Source organism: Alosa sapidissima, chromosome 3 (assembly GCF_018492685.1).
Source record: "Alosa sapidissima isolate fAloSap1 chromosome 3, fAloSap1.pri, whole genome shotgun sequence".
NCBI classification, from domain to species: domain Eukaryota; kingdom Metazoa; phylum Chordata; class Actinopteri; order Clupeiformes; family Clupeidae; genus Alosa; species Alosa sapidissima.
The window spans coordinates 8,052,396-8,071,622 of NC_055959.1; the positions used below are offsets into that span (position 1 = coordinate 8,052,396).

General features: G+C 41.9%; 1 protein-coding gene across 1 annotated transcript in view; it reads left to right on the plus strand.

The window, feature by feature from the left end:
• nubp1 (nucleotide binding protein 1 (MinD homolog, E. coli)) overlaps positions 1-18,399 on the plus strand; it is a 29,460-nt gene extending 11,061 nt beyond the window's left edge. Inside the window, exons 4-11 of the mRNA XM_042086458.1 lie at positions 1,292-1,360; positions 2,273-2,305; positions 4,095-4,185; positions 8,315-8,469; positions 12,582-12,692; positions 13,974-14,076; positions 15,407-15,490; positions 17,795-18,399. Coding sequence (XP_041942392.1) covers positions 1,292-1,360; positions 2,273-2,305; positions 4,095-4,185; positions 8,315-8,469; positions 12,582-12,692; positions 13,974-14,076; positions 15,407-15,490; positions 17,795-17,859 — 711 coding nt within the window. The 3' untranslated portion in view covers positions 17,860-18,399. The remainder of the gene's footprint in view (positions 1-1,291; positions 1,361-2,272; positions 2,306-4,094; positions 4,186-8,314; positions 8,470-12,581; positions 12,693-13,973; positions 14,077-15,406; positions 15,491-17,794) is intronic.
• The last annotated feature ends 828 nt before the right edge of the window (positions 18,400-19,227 follow it).

Consider the following 19,227-nt stretch of genomic DNA (forward strand, 5'->3'; position numbering starts at 1 on the left):
ACTTTACCCAGGGCTTATGTCCAGTATGTGCATAACACACACACACACACACACATACACACACACACACACACACACACACACACACACACACACACACACACACACACACACATACACACATACACACACGCACACAAAGTGCCAGCTGGTCTGCCTGTCCTCCCTCTCGCAGTGGAGGGCGTCCACAACTTTTCATCCCAGTCTGCGTCTCTCTGGAAGGCTGGGACAGTGGAGCTGACCCTCTCACGTCTTTGCACATAATTAAGCCGTCACCTTAAGCCTTTACACTCTCTCTCACCCCTCTCTCTCTGTCTTTCCCACTCTCCCTTGTGACTGAGCGTTATTATTTGGACATCATACTGATTTAACTGAGTGAGAGAGTGATAATGGAGTTTTAGACCCCTCCCTCTCTTTCTCTCTCTCTCTCTCTCCCTCTCTTTTTCTCCCCCTTCCTTCCGCCCCTCCTTTCTGCCCTGAGAAGTAAAGCAATCATGGGGTCATCTTCTCTGGTCCCTGTGAGAGCTCTCTGGCTTTTAGCTGGCCATGGCTTGGCTGCTCCACGGCCTTTTCACACACTCCGTCTGCCGTACAGCACCTGCTGCTGCCTCACAGCCTTGTAGCCTCCCTACCCTCCTTTCCCTTCTTCCCCCTTTCTTTCTCTCTCTTTCCCTTCTTTCCCTTCCTCTCTTTCGCTCTCCTTCTTTCTTTCTTCCTCCCTCTCTATCAATCTCTCGCTCTCCCTCTCCCATTCTCCCTCCTCTCTCTATCTCCCTCTCTCTTTCTCTCCCCTGCCCCCCCCCCCCCTATCTCTTTCTTGTCACCGTTCGCTCCCTGTCGGAGTGTATTCTGAAAACTGTTGGATAAATAGTATGGTAGTGGTGAGTGAAAAGTAGCTTCTGTTTTAGGGAGTCGTGCTGTTCTTCATGGTGAGAGGGTCACTGTGAAAGCTAAAGTTTTATGTTGCAGAAGCACTGAGTAGAGCATATCATCCTCACACTGGAGCTCTGGCTTGAATGCAAAGGCTGACTGCAGATTCTGCAGAGGGCTGTCTGTGCTGCTTGCTTGTGTGTGTGTGTGTGTGTGTGTGTGGTGTGTGTGTGTGTGTGTGTGGCGGTACTCAGACTCCTTGACAGTTCTGCAGTGTCTTTTGATTTCCAGTGTCCTGGTGAATGGCTCCCCACTGCCACCTTGTGGTGCAATATGGTAATCCCATATTTGTTTCCATATTGTAATAAGTAATCTCTCTCTTTCTTTCTGTCTTTCTCTCTCTCTCTCTCATATATCTCAGGTTGCTCTGCTGGATGTGGACATCTGTGGTCCCTCCATTCCAAGGATGATGGGTGTGGAAGGAGAACAGGTACATCAGGCTCCTACACCTTATGTCATCTGTTTCTGTGTTAGCTAATGCTATGTTTTGCTAGTCTTCTGGAGTCCCTGAACTCTATCTGTGCTTCTTAAGACAGGTTTTGAGAACATCTTCCTCACCAATTATATGCTGTCAATTTCTTATGGCTTCACGTATGGGTCATTCCACGTCAGTTCAACCAGGGCCCACGCACTTAGGTCTCAAAAAACTCTGAAAAAATTACCAGGTGTACCTATGTTACCCAGGAGACACACTGCAAAATTACTCTTATGTAAGATCAACACTTTCCAAGATACAGCCAGTTTTACAGGGGGAGGGGGGTGTCGATTTTGTTCAGCCTCTTTTTTTGTCAAAGTTCACAAGCCCACAGCGCAATAACTAAACCATGTAGGAGGCTCAAATTTTGCATGCTGGTACATAAATAGGAATAGTATGTAGCAAAATCGTCACGTTTGGTCTGGTAATTTTTTCAGAATTTTTTGAGACCTAAGTGCGTGGGCCCTGGTTGAATTGACGTGGAATGACCCGTATAATAGCGATGTTAATCTGAAGGGGCATGTTGAGAGGTTGTTATGTCCTTCCCAATCCTCCATTTGTTTTATTTTACTCCTAATAAATAATAAACTCCTTTATAAATCAAATATGCTGGATAGAAAATGTTCTGGAAGTACAAAAATGTGCTTTTGTGCAAATATGCTCGTAATCATGGTTTCATCATTGTTCAGAACAACAAAAGCTAGACTGTACCGTCTACATAATCTTGATGTTTTTTACGTATTACAAACTGACTTGCAGTGGCTGCAACCTGTCTGTCTGTCTGTCTGTCTGTCTTTTTCTGTGCAGACATTTGAAGGTGCTGGTTTGGAATGAGCTCATACAGTATGTTGTGTGTTTGGTGTATAGGTTCACCAGAGTGGTTCTGGGTGGTCCCCTGTGGTAAGTTTAGGCAGACAGGAAGATGGTGTTTGCATGCTTGTGTGGAGTGTGGAGGTGGAAAGCTATTGTGGTTAGTCATAAACATCAGTTCTGCTAAAGTTCATGAGATGTGTGTTGGAAGATTGTTTGGCGTTCCACTGATGCCCTATAAACTAGAACCTTCATCTTAAATATTTTTAATTGTTTTAGAGTTTTGATATTACATTGATTACATTGGTGTTTCTAAAGCTACATTACTTTATGCAGTAGTGTAATCAGTTACTCTTTTTGTAGAATTCAGTGAAATTCTTCACATTGATATTCTATATCTATCCATTCAGTGTACACTACCGGTCAAAAGTTTGGGGTCACTTAGAAATTTCCATTCCACTCCATTATAGACAGAATACCAGTTAAGATCAGTTGCATTGTTTTTTAATCAGGGCAGCAGTTTTCAGATTACATTATATGCTTACATAATTGCAAAAGGGCTCTCCACTGTTGTAGAAAGAAATGGCTAATCTTTAATGCAATATCTACATTGCCCATTATCAGCAACCATTCATACAATGTCCCAAAGGCACATTCTGTTTACTAATCTGATATCATTTTAAAAGGCTGAGAAAACATTGGAGAACCCTTTTGCAATTATGTAACGGTAAGCACATAATGTAATCTAAAAAAAACAATGTAATTGATTTTCTGGTATTCTGTCTATAATGGAGTGGAATAGAAATTTCGAAGTGACTTTTGACCGATAGAGTACAGTATGCACTCAAAAACCCCGCAGACGTTTGTTGTAGTAATAGTATAGCTTTATTTAATTCATTGAAGGAAGCCCTCATTTACAATGAAGTTTGTGCTAACTCAAATGAGATTGACAATGGGTCTTGGGACCTCTCATTCGCTTCCGATTTCCAAAGGGCGCAACCAGCAGTGAAACTAAACTGAAATTGGTACATTGAACTCAAACTCAAAGCGTTTCGGAAGGACGGCAAACACATCTTTCTTGTTAAGTGCTTGTTGTTTTCTCAACAGCTAATAAAATTTACATCCATAAATTAGTTAGCATCAACACAGTCATTGGTTGTGTTGAACATCACTGCTAACATTACTCCTCTGTCTGTCATCATATAAACCCCGCCCTATGCTGGATAAGCAGTTATGATTGGGGAGGTCTCCAGATAGACCCGCAGAGCAAATTCAAATGAGCTAACTGGTCCGCCTAGCTTCACCCAGGCTACAGTCCTGGCCCTGTAAATGGGAAACAAAGAAAGTGGCTAATCGATACACAGTTCCAACCAATCAACAACAAGTGGCACTTGTGCTCCAAAGTGCACAGAAAGTCAATTTGATTGGCTGTTGATTTTAAAAAGTAATGCTTTACCAAGACCAAAGAATGCACCATAAAATAGTTAGCGTTCGGTCAGGTGAGATGGATGCTGACTCATTGCTAAATGGGCCAGTATGTTGAAAACAGGTGAAAAAGGGGAATCCATGTATTGTGTTACTCACATTTACATTTAGTCATTTAGTCTGTCGCTTTTATCCAAAGCGACTTAACAACAATCAAGGTACAATATAGGTACAGTGCCACTAGCATATTGTTAGTGCAGCAAGAAGTACTACTCACATAGAAGAGAATGACTTTAAACTGTGTAGTAGGGGCTCAGTGATTGGGAGGGTAAGTACCAGTAAGTAAGTACATTTAATTTATAAAGCACATTTAAACACAGCATAAAATGACCTAAGTGCTGTACAGGGTGCCCCCTGGCTCATGTTGACTGTGTCTCTCTGTCGCCTCCTGCAGTACGTGGAGGATAACCTGGCCGTCATGTCCATCGGCTTCCTGCTGAGCAGCCCGGATGATGCGGTCATCTGGAGGGGGCCCAAAAAAAACGGTCTGTAGTTTCACCTCTGGCCACTGGAATTCCCACAATCTGTTGTCCGACTCCCCCCGCCAGCTGCTTATCTGTTCATCTTTTTCACTTTTCCGTTTGTTTGTTATCTCCTTTTGAATTGCTTTTATTTTGCCTCTTTTTGAGTAGACATAGAGAGAGGGCAATAGTTAGTAAAGACTTCTCTCAGGGCATATAAAACAAAATAGGAGGGGACAAGTGCATGCATAATTGTATAAAGAGTTGACACCTGAATGTATGAATTTTGTGTGAGTTATGATGGCTGAAATATTCAGATAAAGGTCTTCCATGCAGTATTAGTGGCCAGCACCCCAATCAAAGTCACCTGGCTTCATAGTACCAGCCTGGATTAATGTAATAGATAGTAAAAGAAAGGTTAATGTGCAATCATATGTGGATGCGCTCACTGCACATGTCAACACTAGTGGAATGCCTATTACCATGGTGACAGAGAAGTAAACAGAAGGCAAAACTTCAGTCATGCCGTTTCCAGCAATGCAGTTGGAATTACAGGAAAAGGGGGGACAGCTGCCATATCAGCGTTACAAACTAACCCCATACATTTGAATAGAGGACTCTGAGTGCTGTGTCTCCTCATTATAGAGTCTCTGGTGAAAGTCCCACCATGTATTGCTTCTACCTTCTATTTAACTGATTGAAGAGTTGTGCTAATTAGAATCAGTTGAATGGAACGTATACTGTTCTTGGTAGGACTTTTACTTCATAATGTTTTTTTTTCTACCTCTGATATTAATGATAAGCTAGTGACTGATGCTAGTGTCGGTGGTGATTAAGCCTGTGTGTGGTTAACATCACTGTGTGTGAAGAAGGTGCTGTTAGTATAGGGCTTTGAGGCTGTGACTGGATTTAGACACGGCTAGTATCACATCCCTATTATTGCTCTCTGCACATGAACAGTACTTTTTTTGACTTGTTTACCCTCACATCTCAGCAGCTCAGTTTAGTTCAGTTCAGTTTATTATTTGTCCCAAAAGGGCAAGTTGTGTGCGGCAGGAATACATCACATGAAAAACAAACAACACAAACCACACAACAATGAACACAAAATAAAAGCAGCATCTTCAGCCTGAGAACAAATAAGAGTTGTGTTGGAGTGATAGTAATAAGAGAACTACAACAAATAAAAACGATAAATAATTATAATAATAAAGCTGCACGCCCATATAAGTCGAGCTGCAAAATTCTTGAAGAAATATACCGTTGCATGCAAAGCCATCACATTTATGTACTACGTTTGCATGTTGTTATGGTCTAGAGGAGACCGTTAAGACTACTGAAAGACTACTCGTTAAGACTACTCGTTAAGACTACTGAAGCATGCAGTGACAGTTTTTACTGAATTTGTTTCAAATATCTAAATATTGTTTTAACAAGACCGCAAGTCCAGATGTTCATTCAGATACCCTAGTCAGACACTTTTGTTTGCTTTTCTATTCCGTATTTGCATGCGATTTGCCTTGAAATGGAAAGGAGGGACTTCCTGTATGTTATCTGTTATTATAATAACTAGTGCAGTGCCCGTTCAAACATTCCCGAAGAAAACACGTAGCTCAATTATATGCCCACAGGTATGCCTGCTTTGAAAATAGGATGATAGAGAAACATCATTCCAGCTAAGCATTCAATAATGTATACTGAATATCATAATATATTAGCCTATAATTAATGTGGCCTCTCATAGGCAACATGTGTAATAAATTTAGGCATGGCTGCATGTGACATTTCTACAGATCAGAATGACATAAGCCTAACAACTGTTTTGAGTTGAGGCTAAATGTGTATTAAGCTTACTGAATAACTTCCTAATGCTATTCGAAGCGTCAGTTTATTGCACATACTTTTATTTTGCAGAATTTGCACATACTTTTATTTTGAGGTCACTACATAGCCTACCCATGTTTGATGGCGTGATAAGTGACGTCGCTCAGTCTGCAACTTGTTGTCTAACGTTAGCTATGTGGCATTAGCCTATCGCTCGTTTCAATTTGGGACCTTGCAGTAAGAATTGTCGTTTGTTTAGTCAAAGTCTCATGTCCAAAGTAGCCTGGGCTATTCGAAGCGTCAATTTATTGCACATACTTTTATTTTGAGTGGTCACTACACTATATACCCGTGTTTGTTGGCGTGTTGTTGCAAAATCCGCGTAATCATTTTATGCAAGCAAACTGCATACAGGGAGTCTTTGTTGTTGTTGAGGTCAGACATGATAATCATCTTGCATCTTAACCCACAAGCGGTTCCCGAGTAATCCGTTTTTTAAATTGCAACTGACTATCATCAAAGTGAGACCTAGCTAGCAACTGTCAATACACGATCCATGGGGTGGAGCTCCCCTGAAACTGGTCCCCTTGGAAACAGTGCAGTGCAGCGATAAACGTCCTACGTAAATAAGCATATTTTAAAATATGCATTCAAAAATCTTCAAAATCGAGAGTGCACACCTTTGTGCCACGCGCGCGCCACATACGCAATCTTAGGTCAGTCTGACAAACGGTCAGCGAGATATGCGTGACACACACACACACACACAGAGACACACAAGACGCTTCTTGCTTTATAGATAGATAGATAATAATAATAATATAAGCTTTATTTGTATAGCACATTTCATACACAGAATACAGCTCAAATTGCTCTACATAAACTCTCCTTAGCTGTTCTAAAATCAGTGTAACCTACGGACTCGTGTGCCTTATTGCTTTTCTAAAATGGATACTACATATATCTGCCAAGATTTAATAAAATAAAGGCACAGCAATGAGAAATGTTATGATTTATTCATGAAATATATTTCCTCTATCTGAATGGTTGCCAAGCAAAGTCAAGACGCTACTTTAACTTTTGTATCAAGTTATGGTAGCGCAGTAATATAGAACGAAATGTGGTGAAGGTGTATGTTTGTGCTGGATTTTACAACGGCATCGAACATGATTCAGCCAATCATAATCAAGCACCGGAACTATCCGTTTTAGAATAGTGTCAGTGGTGAAGAAAACATTGCATTTGTGTGCTTTGTCAAAACAGAAGGAATTCAATAATGAAGCCATATGCCATTAGCTTGAATAATGGAAAGCTCATTTTGGTGAACTGGTTTTTCAAGATCTTATGGGTCATGAGGGCATCATGAGCTCCAGACGAGCAACGTTAGTACAGCAGAAAACTCCATATGCACTATAATTTATTTCCTGCCCGTAACTGTTTGGTTTAAGCATGCCTTGGTTTCCTGGAAACTTGAAGGTACATCTGTTCCGTCATCGTGTGAATTAGATCAGATTAACCTTGATTGTCTCCGAATGCAGACATTTGTTTTGGGTAGTCGAGAGGGAAGGAGAATGCAGATCTCTGGCAAAATACCAATGCATGCCAGCACCATCTGGCATTGCACTATGCAACTTTGCAGGGTCATTTTTCACTTTTCGACACACCAGGTGACCCTTTAGTGTCATTTCTCAATATGTAAGTAGGGCTTAAGTGTTCAAGCACCGTGCCTGAATTCAGGCGTGAGCTGGTATGCTTAACATTTGAAAACAATGAGACCGACAATGAGCAATGAGACAGACTGCAGCAGTGTTTCCCAACCTTTTTATCTTGAAGGCCCCCTTGCCTGTGTCTAAGACAAGCCAGACCCCCCTACCCAAACTCCTACCCGCATACACACACAAAAAGAATAAAGTGATTAATTGCTTTAGGTCAGAGGTCAGAGGTAAAAAATAGCTACATGAATTTAAACGTGGAACAAAATGTTTTAATTTGGATTATACAGAATTTTTATTATCCAATTGGGGTGTTATTGGGATTTTATACATTTAATGTGCACAAATATAATTTTGGTAACCTTACAACCTCAGCCCAGGCAATATTGTGCGGACCCCCTGCAATATCTGGCGACCCCAGGTTGGGAACCACTGGTATATATGACGTCCTCATAAATGCTTTAAGCCCTGTGTAAGGCAGTCCGATAGACTTGCACGTTGAAACGTGATGATGTGAGAGGTGTACTTGGCACGTTGAAAATAGATGGCATGGGCTAAATGCCCATTCTTACATGGTGTTGCTCTGGCTTTAACTGCCGAGCTTATTTTCTCTGCAGGGATGATCAAGCAGTTTCTGAGGGACGTCGACTGGGGGGACCTGGACTTCCTGATAGTGGACACACCCCCAGGCACTTCGGATGAGCACCTGTCCATCGTTCAGTACCTTGGGGCAGCACGCATAGATGGAGCGGTCATCATAACCACGCCACAGGTGAAACACACACACGCACATACTCATAATGCCATCATAACCATGCCACAGATGAAACCTTGTGTGCAAGCACAGACACATACACACTAACATCATCATCACAGTCATGCCACAGATGAAACCTTGCGTGCAAACAAAGACACAGACACACCAATATCATCATAACCGTGCCTCAGGTGAAACCTTGTGTACAAACACAGACACATACACACTAAATCATCATAACCGTGCCACAGGTGATCTGAGGAGACAAGTGGACCTTCATTAGTGTCTAGTGTGACGAGATGCTGGTGAGCTTTCTTGATCAGGGTAAAGGTGTTGAGGGTCCATGAGTGGTCCTTAGAGATGTGGACACCCAGAAACTTGAAGCTGGTGACATGCTCACACCTCAGTCCCATTAATAAGGATTGGGGTGTGTGTGCTAGCTTTAGACTGAAGTCCACAATGAACTCTTTGGTGTTCTTAGTGTTAAGAGCCAGGTTGTTGTCGGTGCACTATGATGTTAGGTGCTGGAACTCTTCCCTGTAGGCCGTGTCATCGTTGTTGCTGACGAGACTTGTCACCGTAGTGTCATCTGTAAACTTGACAATGGTGTTAGAGCCATGTACAGGTGTGCAGTCGTAGGTGAAGAGGGAGTCCAGGAGAGGGCTCAGCACACAACCCTGTGGTACGCCAGTGTTCAGGGTGAGGGTTGAGGAGGTGAGGTTATCTAACTTAACAGACTGCGGTCTGTTGGGAGTCCGTGTGGGAGCCATGGGTGACCTCAGAGGGAAACACTCAGTCGGTCTTTTCAAAACACTGTTTAAGTGCCGAGTCAGTCCCTCTGGCCAAGCTTTTGACTGTCCTCACTGTGGGTTTCACACGTTTGATGAGTGCTGAGTACTTGGGCAGTAGAAACAATAGCTGCTTTCAGACACGTCCTCCACAGTATATGCGGAGCTTTGTCAAACGGAGGCCCGACCCAGGTGATTCAGATATGATGCTAACATGCTGACGTTATGCAGTCATATGTGTGAACGACACCGACACACCTGAACAGAATCTCCGCGTGGTTGAACAGGTTGAACGTGGTTGAACACACACATGAACAGAATCTCCACATGTTCTTTGCTTCGTTCATACACGAGCTCATTTACATAATGTGTGTCGGAAATACTAGGGGGGGGGGGGGGGGGGGCGGGGGGTAGTGTAAGATCCGGCTAAGTTAGGAATTCCAAATAGCCGGTTATGTTCAGATATACGGTCCAACCGATTGACAGCCGTAGAACATGCAGACTTATACCAAGGTCTGAAAGCAGATAATGAGACGTGATCAGAGTGTCCTAGGTGGGGGAGGTGTATGGCTTTGTATAGTCATGTTAGTGCAGACATGGTCCAATTTCTTGTCTCTAGTGGGGCAGGATACATTTTGATGGAATTTAGGCAGTAAGTTCGAGTGGTTGAAGTCCGTAACAATGTAGGCTGCCTCGGGATGCAGAGTTTGTTGTTTACCGATAGCAGAATGAAGTTCTTTCATGGCAAACTTAGCGTTAGCATTCAGTGGTATAGGCAGCTGTCACAACAATAGATTCTCTGGGCAGATAGAAAGGTCTACACTTAACCATGAGATACTTAAGGTTAGCAGAGCAGTGACTCTCGGTGATGGTAGTGATTCAACAGCTGTTCTGCTAGCTTGATAGCTTGAAAACTTGTGTGCAAGCACAGACACAGGCATATTAATATCATCATAACCATGCCACAGATGAAACCTTGCGTGCAAACACACATGCACATACCACACACACACCACACAAGTTTTTTACCTTAATACAACAGCTTCAAAGCAAGGGCGTAGGTTTGGGCTCAGCTTTGGTGGGGACACATCCATTTTTAAAATTTGATTTGATTTGGGATCCCCCACCATCTTGATGCCATCAGTAATATTGAATATTGTGTGATCATTCGCATCATTTGCGATCCTACACTTTGATGATCCTCTACACACACACATAGAACGTGATGGCTTATGGCTTGGAATTCATATTTGTTATATATTTTGTTAATCATTTATAGTAGTTTGATTGGGGGGGGGGGGTGGTATTGTACTGACCACCCACAAACTACCCCCTAAAGCAGAACATGATACTAATTAGCTGTTGGGTTAGCGCACAGCAAGGCCTTTTCTTAACCCAGGGAGGCGCCACCATCATTCTAGGAAATCCTGTCATCTCCGCAATACAAAGGGTCAAAGGGCAGATAACACACATTGATGGTGGAGTAGTCCTATTACCTAATTTGGTTACCGGCTCTAGCTTGGAAAAGGAGCCGGTTGGAACCGGGGAGGGTTCAAATTCTACATTAAGTTCACAGGAACTTCTTAACATACACCTGTGGGATCGATATAAGCAGTAACAGGTCAACAGTAAGTTGCTCCATGGACCAATCTTCAGATGCAGTCCAGCTTGCAAATAAAGCTGCCAGTCTTCAGTATTTTCAGCCTCTTCGAGTTTCTCTGTATTTTAATCAGTTTTTCTACAAAAATACAAATACTCCACAACTGCAGGGGGAGTGCAATACTGTAGCAAAAAAGCTTAACATGCATTGGATACCTTTAACATGGGAAATTGACTGTCAGCCCCTGAGTTACTGCAGATATTTGAACTTCCGTGTTGGCTACATTGTTTGGTATTGAATGTCGCATGTTGAACCATGAATGTCTATGTCTAGAAGCATGTGTACAAAAGCAAACATTTAGCTGACAGTGCTGCAATCAGACATACTGTACTTGTGTTGTCTCACACAGCCCCAACACACACACACACACACACACACACACACACACACACACACACACACACACACACACACACACACACACAAAATAAAACCAGCCCTGAATGAGGAAGTATTCAGAGAGAGAGAGAAATGTGGAATATTTCATGTTGCTGATGCATGATTGCATTGTTAATTGATTAATTAATGTATTATTACATTTACATATTAAAATAATGTATTATTAATTAATTCATTGATTGATTAATTAATATAATTCACACAGCACGCATAATCTCAGCTATGTCAAGTCAAATAAACAACAACGGAACAAGGTCAAACTAAAATATTCCCCAGGTCATTAACTCAACAGATGGCCAACTCCCATTCGAGAGGAAGAAAACATTCCCCCCCCCCCCCCCCTCTCTTTTCACCCCCTGATAGCGTGGTCGTCGTGCCTGGACAAAATGTTATTGCTAGGAACTATGCAAAACTTGTACGCTTGGCAAGCCACTTAAGTGAAGCATGAAATGTTGACGAATACTAGGGGGAAGTGAGGCCTCAGACACTTTCACTTCCCTATGATCGCTGACGACAGCAATAAGTCCATCAAAAGTCACTTTTATTTAGAACGCACACTCACACTTAAAAACAACAGGTCCAGATCCAGAATGCTTTGATGGAGTAACATTATCAGATTGTGCATGACTGAAAGGAAGAACGACTATGAAGTAAGAGGAAACACAACTATAAATACAAGCACAAAACCAAATGAGAGTTAACAGATAGAAAACAAAAACATTGCATCCAAAGTAAAATAGAGGTAAAATATGAATGATGAATAAAAGGTATAAAATTCAAGACAAATGCATAATACAGATCAAAGCAGAGAACCATGAAATTTAATAGAAGGGGGTTGGGGGCTTGACAGAAAGCATGGGGAAAAATAATTGTATGGTTCGCGAGCACAACAGTTAAATTATGTGCCTGGTGTAGCCTTCCTGTAAGAGGAAAAATGTGGGTCTTTTAAGTTGTCATCTCATGAACTGGCCTGTACTAGACTCCTCCAGTTTTATAAGAAATAACGTCCCCTCTATGTACTTAACCACCTACCAGACCTAGCTCAGATAATAATTAGGTAATCTGTAAATCAAGTGATTAAAAGATTAGTTAATAGATTAAGCAGTACAATTGTGGCACTGGTGTTTGGTTCATATGTCAAAACAGCCGCCATTTCCCATATTAAAGTTGTTTAGATCTACAGTAGCTGCTGTTAATTAACAAGGTATAGCTACTCTTCATGTCTTTCTCTCTTTCCCCTCACACACTTGCCCAACTCCCTCCATCCTGGACTCACACAGGAAGTCTCTCTTCAGGACGTGAGGAAGGAGATCGGCTTCTGTCAGAAGGTCAAGCTGCCCATTATCGGCGTGGTTGAGAACATGAGCGGGTTTGTGTGCCCCAAGTGCAAGGTAAGTCCAACTGACCCACCCCATTGTTGCTACTACCAGCTCAGGTCAGCCATTCAGAATTATGAACGACACACACACACACACCCTCCGCCACACCCTCTACCAGTACACCTGTGACAGTGGGCTTGTTCAGAGATGGTATCTCCCACCCCATTCATTTGGTCAGAGAAAACCCGGAAGTTCTCAATAGCATTTAATTGGCGGGGAGGAAATCCAATGAAATTCTGGGAACCAGGATTCAAAGAACTTTGGCATCATGCCGACTAGATGAATGTTACCCAAGAGACAAGCTGAATGTAAATGTTCCACATCTACTTTAGTACCACCAGTATATCACCGTTGGTGACCTTACCACAGAGGGCAGCTAAGTGGAACTGAGCTGGTCCTGAGCCCGTATCCTTCCCAGATCCTTCCCGGAATTCTTCTGCTTCTTGGATAAAACGTACTGGCTGGCTGTGACTTTTCCCTCACGCCACAGTCATGTATAGGGGTGGGCCTGCTGCTGCTGCTAACGTTTGAAAGCAAAGTTCACAGAGATCATAAAACAGAGATATATCAAGTCTTTGTTTGGATCTAGAATACTTGTTTGGGGCAGGTTATTCAGTAAAAAACAGCAAGTAAGTTTTTGGCAAGGTTTGGCTGGAATGCACCAGCATGAAAGATAGCATCTGTTTTTCCATGCTGTCTGTGCCTCTTGGGCGGGATGAATAGAATAATTAAAGGATGGTAGGAAGGAAGTGGGGGAAATAAATGTGTGCAACAGACTACAATGCCAACGTGCTTGGAGAGCTGGTTAGCTAGTTACTAATGTGATATTGGGCTGTCTATTAAATCCCTGCTAGTGCGCCTTATCTAAGCTAGGCCGAGCTTGTGACACTATCTGAATGTTTCACAGATGTTTCCTACTGACCTTTGATAGTATCAACGCATTCATTTGCATTCATTATTTTTCTCCACAAAATTCGGGAATGTGTGTATTACAGAGATCAAAAGTGAAGAATGAATTTTTTCAACTGTGATCATACCCTTCCCAGCCCTTCATATCCACACAGTAGAATGGGATGGAATGTAGTTGATGGGTATTTAATCAACTTTCTATGCTCTGTATGTTTCACAATAAATTGACTTTAAATTTGTGACCCTGGTGCTAATAAAAGGCAAATAATAATACAGAGTTGAGACCTTTTTTTATTATTATTATTATTTTTTTGATTGGCTTTAAACTGAAATGTACATGTCGCTCTCTCTCTTTCTCTCTCTCTTTCTCTCTTTCTCTCTCAGAACACTTCCCAGATCTTCCCTCCAACCACAGGTGGAGCTGAGAGGATGTGCGAAGAGCTGAAACTCCCTCTTTTGGGAAAAGTGCCCCTGGACCCCCGAATAGGTACTGAGCGCTGAGTGAGAGGACAATAGTTAAGAGGGACAAAATAATCGGGATTTGTATTTTCACAAGAGTCACAACCCATAGATTTTTTTTTAGCTTTCAAAAAGCAGTCTTCAACTCCTGATGTCACAATTCAAAGTACTTGAATACTTTCTAAATGTGCATTGGAAATTGTGGGTCCCAGAGCCAGACCACTGCTCTAGAGTCACCAAAAATACCTGAAAATACTTAAAATTACTTTAAAGCAGGGGTGGGCAAACTTTTTGGCTCAAGGGCCGCACAACAGGAGCACAATTAGAATTTGCTCAGCTAGTCACTCTGACAATGAGTAATGATGCTCATTACTTATTCCCTTGTAGCGAGGTGCCCCAATCACATCGGTGGATCTGATATACACCAGGCTAGAGGCGAGGTAAACAGATGGCGATAGTGCTGCAACGTCGAAGTCCGGAATCAGTCAGTAAACATTGGTTGCAGTGTTATCCAATTGCGTCGACGTCCGGAAGCAGTCAGTGCCGGTAAACATTGGTCGTAGTGTTATCCAATTGCGATGAAGTCTGGAATCAGTCAGTAAACATTGCTCTTAGTGTTATCCAGTTGCATGCAGTGAGATTTTCAAATGCATGCTTGGTGCCGCCCCTCGAGTTGGGCCATTACTTTAGTCATGGCCAGACCCTAGTCTTTCTAGATTTCCCGGGTCTGGATTTACAGGCTAAGCCCTGGTATAAACTGCTCTGAATTTACTTACCAATTCACTTTATTTTCACTTTACTTTATTTGCATAGTATATATTGTACTTTCACAAGAGTAAACTACTCTGAATTTACTTACCAATTGACTTTCACTTTCCCTTTAACTCAATGCAAAATATTGCAAATATCTTGTCAGGATCAAACATGCTGCCATGGCTCATATGCCACCTCATATCCTACCAACCTCTCAAGTGACACCCACTTTGTTCAGTGATCTGGCTATGGTTTGGGCTGGGGCAGGGCTGTTAATACAGAATTGTGCCTTTTAGACAGGTCATAAATGGTTTCCAATAGCCACCTCTATTGTTTTAAAAAAAAAAAAAAAACATGAACAACATGGAGCAACATTAAGGTTGCTTTTGTTTTGGCCTTCTCTGTGTTCTGTGTTTTAGTTCTTGTTTATCAGGTGCAGTGTTTCCTCATTCGTTCGATCATGCGGATTTTCAAACCACAGTGAAACCTGTTTTTAATCTTCGATTAAACAAAAAAAAACAGACAATAGATAAAGATTTACTTCCTCTTCGGTCCGTCCAAGGCATACATAAACGTAACATTTTTTTCTCTCCGTGTCTTTCAAGGGAGAAGTTGTGATGAGGGGAAATCGTTCCTCGGTCAAGTGCCAGACTCTCCTGCAGCCATCGCTTATGGGAACATAGTACAGAGTAAGTCCAGCACCCAATCGGTCCATATTACCCTGCCTCATTTAAACAAATAGGTCAGGCCAAGGCCTGGGAAATTAGGAGCAAAATAAACGTAAATCGCCTGTCAGGTTTATAATTAAGTAGTTCAGTAGTAGTTTCAATGAGATTACGTAACTCAAATTCCACCGATAGTGCTGCCCTGTTGTGAAAGGTGTTTTTACATACCAAACCCCATCAAGCTTGTCTGCACTACCGGTTTGGTTACTCTTTGATAGCAGGCCTATTTTATATGGTTCCCTCTGGCACCTGTTATAGCCAGGTCATTGTCTGTTTTGCCAGGACAGTGCTGCAGATTATTGCATGTCTGAAAGTACAGACTAGAGTCCACTCTAGATGTTCAGATAGGAGTCTCAGTGCAATCAGGCAGAAGGAAGAAGAGTAGTGGCACACTGTAAAGGAGTGTTTGTCCGAGCAGGTGGAGAGAAGACTCAGGTGGAAATCCAAGTGCCAATAACGATTTTTTTTATTATTATTTACTGGTAGGCTACCTGCAGGTTTAAGTGACAAACAAATACCAAACAAAAACTGGACAAACAGAAAACAAAGATAGGACAATGCCCATGCTTCTAGGCCCCTGTTATAGAAATAGTACTTACGTCCTCTCTCGTCAGAGATGCATCCAGTGTTTCCCAGAGAATTGAATTCCATTTGTGGTGGTTGGTTTGCAGAATTAACTTGAATGCAACAGTTTTTAACAAATTAGCACAGTGTGGTTATGATGCTAACCAGATTTAAGCACAATTTAGTACAACCTGGAAAATCATTGTGTGGTGGTCAATGTTGATATTGTGGTGGGCCGCCACAAATAAGTCAATGTATGGGAAACACTGGCATCCCTTTACTAAAGCAACTCCAGGAATTAAATAGCACTGGTCACAACCAAATCACGGTCACAATTCAATTAACATCTTGAAACAATATTTCACCTCTTAGAAACCCTTGCGCAGCACAATACTCAGAAGCTTTCTTGTGCAATAACAAAATACTGCGTTTCCAAAAGTAAACAATGAACAAAGAAAAGTTTGCCACAAACACCCCTGCGCTAATGAGCGCTTCCCTACGGGAGCATGCCCCGAACATTGGATAAGGTCTCGCCGTCTGCAAACCGGCTTGCCCCCTGTACACGGAAGGCAGCCATGAAGCCTGGTGAGAAGATTCGCTAGTACAGCATTAACATGCAATCACAAATTTAAGAACTTTCCTTAAGATGTTATGTGCACGCTTGCAACCCCCTAAACTGCGTTGATGTTGCGCTATGCAAACAGATACCTTTTAGCGCTTTTACCGATAAACGAATCTTCCACCCCTAATTCCCTTCACCACGCATTCAAGCATTCAGCCCTCCGTATATACATACATACATTCATCCACATGATATTGGCCTAGTACAAACTACATTGTCCATAATCATGCCAATCATCCCCCCAGATCATATTAATTTAAAATGGCCCGTTTTGTTTAAATATTCAGTCTTATTGTCCATACCGCGTCGGGAGATTTGTCAGTTCAAGTGACAGCCGCACTGCGCTCTGTCACACAGACCAGGCTGCAGGTCTTATTTGTTTATCAATTATTAAATGTGGCATCATCAGAAAGGTATCAGATAAAGAAAACAAGTGTAGTATATAAGTATATCTTTTTGGCTTTTTGCCTTTATTGACAGGACAGTGAAGAGGGAGACAGAGAAGGGGAGAGAGAGAAGTGGTAGGATCGGGAAATCACCCCGGTCAGACTCAAACCTGGGTCCCTGTGGGCACTTGGGCCCGTATGTGGTACAGGCCCTGTAGCCAGTTGCGCCACAGTGCCCCCCAGATAGAGAAAATACTGATACTGGAATAATATGAAATGTTGTTGACTAGACGTGCACATAACCAGATGACCGTGTAGACCAATCTTTTTATTTCTTTCTGTAGTGCAGTCTTTTTATTTCTTTCTGTAGTGCAGTCTTTTTATTTCTTTCTGTGCTGTCTGATCGTCTGTTTCTTTCTTATCTGCGTTCCATTGCATACATTGATACATAAGCCGCAGCATCTCAGATTATAAGAAACATTTGGTCAGTGGGTGCCTGCGGTCAGAGGAAGCCTCTATTCCTCTTTTCACTCCTGGGAATACAGAAGTGGTGGAATGATGGTGTTGGCAGTGCATTAAGAAACAGAGTTCCTTAGAACTTAGAACTATCGTGCCAAAAAAAGGGCACATCAGCTGTTATGATATGGAAAGCATCCACAACTAACCAATTAATTCCTTCTATTTGTTATCTTGCAGAGATCAAGGACTATTGCGCTTCACAGACCACATCCGGAGATGACTCTGAAATGATGTCTGACTAATTCCATATTTAACTAATATAAGTCTGCCGACAGCCACTTCAGGCACTCCCTGAGGAATGTCTAGGATGCACTATTACAGAGAGCAGTATGGAGATGTAGAGCTGTGTTGTGAATGGCTGGGATGCACTGTTAGAGAGAGGAGGATGGGTGGGAATGCGGCGCTGTGTTGTGGCTTCCCTGCCCTGTTCTGATGAAATGAGCAAGACCTTTGCTCTTTGCAAACGCACAAAGTTCATAATGTGGCTGCTGCCTGTATCTACATAGACATGCTCATCGATAGGCTCTCTGCTACCTGTGATTTTATTTAAATGATTCTCCCAGAAATGTCTCTGTAGCTCCAGGAAAGCATGCAGTTTTCAAGATTAAGATTTCAGCATAATTTAGATAACCAATGTATACAATACATGATAACCAGGTAAACAAAACAATTTTGATTATAATCAAACTCCTCTATAGTCTAGTTCTGACAATGAATTCATATCACACAAATTGTATAAGGATTTTCTTTTTAAAAATAATTTTTGTACATATATATATTTTTTTTTGTCATTCTTGTCAAATTACAACAAAATAAAAATGATGTAAATAATGTGTAGTTTTGTCTTAGTTTTTGTTTATACAGAGGTTAAATACAGAAATGTTACAAAACTCCAAACCAGGTGCAAGTCTGTTTTAACACCCATTTGTACTGTATGCATCAAACTCGCTGTGTGTGATAATCCCTGTGGGTATTATGTACTTGTTTAGATCCATGGTTTTGAGTAGATCGTTTTATTGTGCTAAAGGGCACTTTTTATATCAGTAACTAGAGGTTACGTTAAGTACACAATGTAAGGAAGTAGAGGTGTGAAATCCAGTCTTGTATCAATATGCACATGTATGGTTCAAGTGGTACCATGGAAGTTAGGCACTCTCGGAGAAATGCTATATAATGCTATCAATTTCACTATAGGTACACTTAACATACCTGAAAATGTTGCACTGTGCTGTAGGCTATTCATGAGAAGTAAGGTGGGGGGAAACCGAGATCTAGATGGATGTCAACAATGGATGCATGTTCCTCCAAATGAAAGGTCCTTCAGCCAATCAATGCCAGTCAGTTCAGATCTAGATTACATTAGATAACATTCAGCTATCTGTAACCTGACTGACCAAGTCAACATGGCCAACTGTGCCAGCTTGAGCCTGACCACCTCAATGAACTAAGCTAGGCTAACGGTGGGTGTGTCAGACTGAGTTACTGCATGCACAGAGAAGAGAAGGGTATGTATCATCTTATCTAACTCTGGCGGAGATGGCGAATAAGCTTATTTCCCAAAATGTTGGCGTATTGCATTAAAACAATGCTGTGAACATTTTGAGGAATGT